Source organism: Hipposideros armiger, unplaced genomic scaffold (assembly GCF_001890085.2).
Source record: "Hipposideros armiger isolate ML-2016 unplaced genomic scaffold, ASM189008v1 scaffold_479, whole genome shotgun sequence".
Classification (NCBI taxonomy): domain Eukaryota; kingdom Metazoa; phylum Chordata; class Mammalia; order Chiroptera; family Hipposideridae; genus Hipposideros; species Hipposideros armiger.
The window spans coordinates 648,411-656,684 of record NW_017731829.1 but is presented as its reverse complement, the minus strand read 5'-3'; the positions used below and the strand labels follow the sequence as shown (position 1 = coordinate 656,684).

Sequence of the window (8,274 nt, the reverse complement as noted above, 5' to 3'; positions counted from 1 at the left end):
TGGGCCAGTGAAGCAACGTCCTCCACAACTAGACTGAAGAACAAAAGGACAGCAACTTGTCTGTTCCCCTTCTCCCAATTCCCCAATAAAAATCTAAAAATAAAATAAAATGGGAGTGATAATACCTTCTTTTGGCAGCTCTGTTTTTAGCCTACTCTCCCCTTATCTCTATATTCAGCAGTTTTTAATTCCCCTGCCTTCAAATACAATTCCAAAAGCAAAAGCAGATTATTTTTCTGCAAGTATTGTGTGGAGATATAGGAGAAGTTTTTCTGACATCAGTAGAACAAAAAGAAGAAATCTGTCTCATAGACTTAGAATTCTCTGATAAAATTCTTCTTTCACACATAGCATCTTCCTTTCCTTTAAATTCTCCAAAATATTTTCTCCATTTTCTCAAGCAGTTTGACTTTGTCCAGCTGATAGAACTCCACTTACACTGCTCGCCTGGTGTTGCGGAAGCACATGTGCGCGCTTGTGTGTGTATGTGCAGTTGGTGGCAGTAGGAGCATCTTGTCAAATACCTCACAGACCACATTTAAGCTTTTAATATAGTAAACATGTCCACATTAGGATTCTAGAAAAATTTAACTTAGTAGTGAGATTTCAAAAAACAAAAAACTTTTTACAAAGCACTAATTAATATCAGACTTCGTTGTATTGTGAATTTCTCAAGCTGTAAATCCTGTGTCTACATGTTTGTCTTGGATAGCTGAATGGTTTACTACTAGTTATTTTATATTTATTAAAGCATTTATTTATGTATACATCTGTTTGGTACTAGACTCCGGTAAAGGTAGAAAGGATTCTACTTTTCCCAGCAGTTTATATTGCCTTGGAAATAAACATGTAGAGAGAGAAATGAAGCCATGAGATATATGTAAACATTGTGTTGGGGTTATGAGGAACTTGGTCTCAGAGGGTTGATATTTGGCCTTAATGTCTGAAATGGGAGTTGATAAATAGATGCATGGATGTATAAGGGATGTTTTGGCAACAACAAATTAATCTCTTTTGTTATTTTAGTATCCCTATATTCCTGCACACATTACAAAACCTAAGGAACATAAGAAGTTGTTTTTGGTTCAACTTCAAGAGAAAGGTAAGCTACTTTGTTTTTGAAGCAACCATCTAAAAACTTTTGTGGAATAATTTCAAGGGTACCTCTGTCTGTGTTTTCTCCAACTTCCTTGAATTTTTGGATTTATTGTAAAACTAAAACTAGAATTATCTAGTTTTTCTCGGAGATGTGCCATTTATGCTACCGGGGGAAAGTATGTTTAACTGGAGCCTTAAAATGCCAGATTATAGTATTTATTTATTTTTATTTTTTTTAATTAGTTTCAGGTCTACAAAACAACATAGTGATTAGACATTTATATACCTCACAAAATGATAACCCCAATAAGTTTATTACCCACCTGATACTGTACATAGTTATTATAATATTATTGGCTATATTCCCCATACTGCACCCTTACATCCCTGTGACTCTTTTGTAACTACCAATTTGTACTTCTTAATCCCTTCACCTTTCTAACCCGTCCCCAAGCCCCACTCTCATCTAGTAACCATCAGTTTTTTCTCTGTATCTGGGGGTCTATTTTTGTTTTGTTTGTTTATTTTGTTCTTTAGAGTCCACACACAAGTGAGATCATATGGTGTTTGTCTTTCTCAGTCTGACTTATTTCACTTAGCATAATACCCTCCAGGTCCATCTGTGTTTTTGCAAATGGTAAGGTTTCATTTTTTTTTTATGGCAGAGTTATATCCCATTGTATATATGTACTACAAGATATGTTTCTGTATCTTGTCTATGGTGAATAGCGCTGCAGTAAACATAGGGTTGCATATATCTTTTCAAATTAGTGTTCTGGATTTGTTTGGATAACTACCCAGGAGTGGAATTGCTGGGTCATAAGGTAGTTCCATTTTTAATTTTTTGAGGAACCTCCATAGTGGTTGCACCAATTTGCAGTCCCACCAACAGTGCACCAGGGTTCCCTTTTCTCCACAGCCTCACTAACACTTGTTGATTTATTGATGATGGCCATTTTGACAGGTGTGAGGTGATATCTCATTGTTTTTATTTGCAGTTCTCTGATAATTAATGATGTTAACCATCTTTTTCATATGTTGGCCATCTGTGTGTTCTCTTTGGATAAATGCCTACCCAGTAGATTATAGTATTTTTAATAACTTTAGTTGCTGGTATTGATTTTCTACATTGGGATACACTGAAAATTATAGGAGACAGATGAATGGATTTTTTTAAAAAGAAATACCGTCTTTAGGCCTGCTGTGCATTTTAGCAAGTAATTATTTTATTTCTTTTACTCTTAAAGTAGAATCCAAAATAAATTACAAACCCAAGACAATTCTCTTCTCCCCTTTCTCCCAGGGCCAGAACTTACAAGGCACTCTTGGTTGTTAATAGCATGGATCACTTTACAGTCAGTTTCAAAGTTTCCACTGTGAACTTTGCTTAGAAGACACAGTCAAAATGTATTAATGAGAATTATCTTTTTCCTCAAACAGTCGCATTGGTGATTACTTTACAAGTGAAGTGGAAGCAGTAATTACATAAGAAATTATAGAAAATGAATGCTGTTTTATTTTATTTTAGCCTTGTTTGCAGTCCCTAAAAATTACAAGCTGGTAGCTGCACCACTGTTTGAGTTGTATGACAATGCACCAGGATATGGACCCATCATTTCTAGTCTCCCTCAGCTTTTGAGCAGGTATGGAAAGTTGCACATTTTGTGGTTGATTCATCTAAACTGCCATATTTAAAATACTCCGAAGCACTTGAGAAGGGATAGTTTATGTATTTTGTTTTTAAGGAAGTTCAGACAGTAGATGGACCCTTGGTCATATGCAAGCTGTAGATTAAATATGACTGACTAAAAGGGACCCTAAGTCTCAGCCTGACATCTGGCATTTGTGTAACTGCTCTTCTCCAAATCTGATGACTCTATAGTTCAGTCTTCTTCATTTGAAAGAAGTAGCAGCAATGTAATGAATATGGGGGAGCTATCTATAAAAACTTGGAGACTGACTCTTTTGGTGTAATATATTCTCTTAACATTTTGGAACCTGTATGTAGGACCAAATTGGGGCATGTGGGATTAAGTCCTGAAGTTTTACCTGGAGTTAGATTTTTTTTTTGTTTAATGCAGAGTGATGAGAAATTTATTTTTATTTATTTTTTTGTCTAAGTTGACTGGTACTTGTCGAGGTCCTTAGAGCCATCCATAGCTAGGAATCACAGAATAACATGGTGGTTAAGAATAGATTCTATGGTCATAATGTTTGGATTTGAATTCCACCTTCAGTACGTCCCGGCAATGTGACCATGGACAAACAGTTACACCTGTTTCTTCACCTGTAAGTGGGGGTGGTGGTCCCTGCTTCACAGAATTGTGAGAACCAAGTGAAATAACACATACAAAGCGGTTATAATAGTGCCAGGCACCTGGTAAATGCTTAATAAATGTTAGTTTAAAAACAATTCCAGCAGTGATTTTGCCTTCTATGAAAACTTGCTGAGTAAAATTGGTCTTTCCATTTAGCCACACTTATCAAACTTTATCATTTACTCCTCTGCTTTGGTCTGCTGATGGGTTACTAGTTGCAGTATGGGATATGAAAAAAAGAGCCATTATTCATTGATTTAAGCACCACCTACTAGGTATCAGAAACTGTGCTAAGTGGTTAGAATACAATGAGGTACAAAAACTTTTCCTCCCCTCAAGGAACTTATTAGTGGATAATTAATCAAATTTAGACTTATTTATTTTTTATTTTTTTGTAAGTGTTCAACAACATTCATTTAATGTGTAAGATGTGACAGGTGAGAGGAAAGTGTGTCTTAGTGTAGAAAATGCCAGAAATGTCATGGGAGGGTAGACATGTCCAAATAAATTTCTCTGTCACCTAAGATAGAAACTATGAAAATAATACTGTTTCTAATAAAGCTGTTGTTCTTTTTAAAATTCAGGTTCAATTTTATATACAACTGAATTCCTGCACAGTGGAGAAGTAAAAGAAGCCGTCTCTGTGAGCACAGCTCTACACCGTGTAAAATAAATGTTGTAGAAAAGTTTTCTGGTTTTATCCTTTCCCAGCCCCTGAATTGCCACCTGCTTTCTATTGTTTGAACAGTAAAGTTAATATGGAGAACGAGATAGTGGTGTAAACACACGTGATAATGTTAATTTGCTTTTGTTTCTACTCATACGTTTTTGTACAACATTACAGAAAGTAGTCTTTCTATTTGTATTTCATTTTTTTAAATTTCACATTAAAATTGTAAAATTCTTACAAGCGAGGATTGTTTTTTTCTTCCCCTTAGGCTGGTGAATGCTAAGAGACAGTAGCAGGTTTAGATGAGTTTATGGGACCCATGCCCTGGTGCCGTTCTTGGGGGTGCACTTCAAGACCACGTTAGAAATCTTTGTGATGAGGATCTTCTACTTTTGGGAACTCGATTTGCTTGAATGAGTCCAGGGTGCAAGCCCTGCACCAAATGTTACACTCTGAGCTGTACTGCAGCAGAACTCCCAGTACATTACCGACTGGTACATTTTGTATTGGTACAGCCAGACCTTCATTCATAAGCAACGGACCTTAAACATGGGACAGTACTAAAATGGCTTGCTCGGGGGAAGTCTGGGAAATGTCAAGTCCTCAAGAGACCAGTCTAGAGCTCATTTAGAATTTTGGGTTTTTTTACACCCCGACCCCCCCCCCCCCATACACCCCGCTCCGCTGCCACCACCACCACCATAATGGGGATATTATTTGTGCTATTGTGAAATTATGTCTGAGTTATTCTTAGGCCATGGTAAAATGGTGGTCTGTGAAGGAAGTTTCTAAAAGTGGGTCTGTTAGGTTTTGAACCCTTGGGGTTGAGAAGTTATTTCTGTTAACTCGAAGTTATATCCATAGAGATGAAAATTTGATTTTAGCAAGTGACAAAGCCTTTTCAAGAAGACGTTGGCATAATCTGAAATCTAAGGACAGGATAGGGGATAAGTTTTGTCAGCCTAAGGAAAAGACCAATTTTAAAAACCTTAAAAAGACTGCTAAACTAGTATCAAATTTGGGGGAATTAAAAAAAGAATCTTAGGGCAAAGGAGTTTGCTGGTTTCATTGATTAATGGTCAAAGTATATTGTGTATGCCTTATTAGAAACTTGTTGACCGTAGGCTTAACATAAAGGAAATCTTGTGAGATACAGCTACTTAAAAGAGATTGGCATAGTTAAGTTTTTAATAGGCAGAAATGAACTATTGATTAGTTCTTACAACTTCATGGTGCTGATCACAGTACCATAAAGTACTTGGTGAAGTGAAAAGTATATCATGTACTTTTCCCTATTTGGACTTGAGAAAAATCAGACCAAGAGCACCTGAACAATTTTATTTACAAACATTCAGTTTCTTTGTTGAGGTCCTGTCAAACCTTCACATGCTTACATATCAAGTAGTAACTACACGTGCCCATGCTTAAGTAGTAGGTGAGCACCAGGCTCCAGGACCAAAAGTGACCAGTGATTTCCTTTGGAAAAGCCACGAGTTCTGCGGATAGTTCTCTTCCCTCAAGAACTAACAGTCCCGAGCCTCTCTGGTTTACATTAGCATATTTCTAAATTACTATAATTTTATTGGTGAACTCACTGATTAGCTGAGTCCTAAGAGATGGGAAGGCAGAGATGGAGATGGCTTGATCCAGCCCACCTTCCATGATTGCTCCTGGCATCCAAGTGAAAGCTACAGTGACCATGTTTCAGATGCGTTAGCTTTCCCCATTTAGGGTGGGTGGAGATAGGTGGATGTTTGCTAGGCGTAATTTATAAAGTGTCATTAAAGGAGTGAGTTGAGTCATCTGATTCAAGGCCACTCATGGCCTTTGTAACTTGAGCTTTGACTTACAAATTCTTTCTGATCTCTGCTTCCCAGTATGAGTGCTTGATCCCGTCATCCATATGCTGGGGCCTAGGTGAGAAGAACCTTTGATTTACACTGCCTGGGTCACTAACCTTGGAATGTAATAGATCTGGTTTTGAATGTAAAGTTCATAAAAAATTTTTAAGTTGTTTTGTACTGTTGAGTCGCGGTTGTGTCCCAGTACTCTTGTTCTGGTTTCCTGCAGGAAATAGAACTAGGGAAGTTCAAATGTGATGTATTCCTAAAGCTTTAGAAGAGGGTACAAGGACACTGTTTACCACTAAGGTCTTTTGATAAGTTCTTACCATACCTCTTCAAGAACTAACAGTCTTAAATCATGTACTCCGATTCTCTACATGCTAAGTGCTGAATAGCTTTTAAATGAGCTCTTGATTAACGACATGTTTGACTGCCTTCTGTGTTCCGGGTTTGTTTATAAAGGAGAGCCCTCTTGCATTGTGTAACTACCGTATTTGCGAGGTTATTTTCCCCGAGTAATCCGAGTAGTGCATATTCTATATAAAACTAAATGGTACTAGAAAATAATTCAATAGGTTGTGGGAAAAAAATGGAAAAAGTCTTACACAGATGTTTTAAATCATTGTTAGCATTGACATCCCCTTGAAGAAAAGTGAAATTTGTTTTCCTAAGTGATGAAGACTTGTGATTTTTTTTTAAAAAGTAGAGTAGATAACACTTAAAATGACATTATGCTAATTCTGTATATGAATTTGTACTTTTAATAGCAGATCTGGATTTTTATTGTCTTACCTCGTAACTAGCACTGTGTGGTTTGGTTATTATTATACTTTGGGTATTTAAGGGTTCCATTAAGTTAGCATTTTATTTGGATAAAACAACCAAATTAGCCAGTCCATTCTTTTTCTTCCAGGCTTAATTAGAAGTGAGGTCCTCCAGATTCAGCAGGCCAGCAAGCAATCCATTTAGAATTCCCTTTCTTAAATGATGTGACTCTTGGGCTCTCAGGTTTTTAATGATTATTTTTTAAGTACCTGCCCAGTCACTTGAGATGAAATGCTTGGAGCAGCTTTTCCACATTGGAGTTCCTCAGATGAATGTCTTTACTAGCTCATAGTGTATGGAACAGTATGTGCCATCGCTAATAAGGCTGTTTCAGAGAGTGTCATTTTGTATTTCGCATGGCCGGGGAAGGCATAAGTGGTTTTTGATGGTAATACTCATTTCCTATAATTATTGTACTTGTTTTCTATCATTTATTATTTGGGTTAAACTGGACTCACTTCAGTTTCCCTTTGTTGTTTAAATATGTGATGAGAAACAATAGTCATTTGACTTGAGTCATAAAAAACATTTAAATATTAGCTTGTTTTTGTGTGAAAACAACAGACTAAAACCTAAGTAAGTCTAGATTAAGCTAGTTTAGGTGTAATTTGTATTTTAGTTATGGATTGTATCGTAAGATAAGATAAATTGGGAAAACGTATTATGCTGTTCTGTTGAGGGAAAGATCAGCCTATTTAAAATGTAAGCTTTTGGTTACTGTGTTTACATCATAGAATGCAAGCATTTATAGTTTGGCTTTGAGAATTTTTCTTGTATTAAGTTTATGGAAAATGTATAAAAGAAACGAGTTTTGGTTATATTTTTATATTTGTAAAGTAAAGGTCGAATTAAAATGGTCACTGTTCTTTTTTTAATTTCATTTTACTGTCATTTCAATTAAAAAAATTTAAAACAGAATGACTCTAATTGTGTGGGTGGCTGCTAACCTTAGTATGTCATCCTGAATGGTTCTTTTTCAGTGTCAATGACCAGGGGCCATTAGTTAAGAGACAGTTTGGCGTCCTAGCAATGGCCTGAAGACCTGGATGTGGATGTTACCCTCCCCTGGCCTCCGCCACTGTGTGTGTTAGGAGTGTTCTTAAGCAGACTCAGTGTCCTGCAGTGTGAAGGGTCACACTGGATTTGGGACCCAAAGACGGATGGATGGATGGATGGATGGGATCTATCTATCTATCTATCTACCTACCTACCTACCTAGAAGTTGCCACACAGTTGTGTTAACTGTGTCATTATATCATTGGGGACTTAGTTTCACCTATAAAGAGATTGTTGACTCATATTTTTTTCTCTCAAACTTACATGGAAGTCATGATGTTTTGTGACACCATGCTTGCTGCTTATGTAATACTGTGTAATTTAATTTCAGCATCTTAAATAGAAACAATATACCCCAAATATGAGAATATATATGTAATAGCACCATAGGCTTGAAGCTTTATATATGAACCAAAGTTGAAGAAAACTTGACAAAGTTATTACAAAGTTCTGAAAATTTTAC

General features: G+C 36.5%; 1 protein-coding gene across 1 annotated transcript in view; it reads left to right on the top strand.

The window, feature by feature from the left end:
• NUDT21 (nudix hydrolase 21) overlaps positions 1-7,630 on the top strand; it is a 19,333-nt gene extending 11,703 nt beyond the window's left edge. The window contains exons 5-7 of the mRNA XM_019666861.1: positions 1,027-1,102; positions 2,627-2,741; positions 4,001-7,630. Of these exons, the coding sequence (XP_019522406.1) occupies positions 1,027-1,102; positions 2,627-2,741; positions 4,001-4,022 (213 nt within the window). The 3' untranslated portion in view covers positions 4,023-7,630. The remainder of the gene's footprint in view (positions 1-1,026; positions 1,103-2,626; positions 2,742-4,000) is intronic.
• Positions 7,631-8,274: the final 644 nt, after the last annotated feature.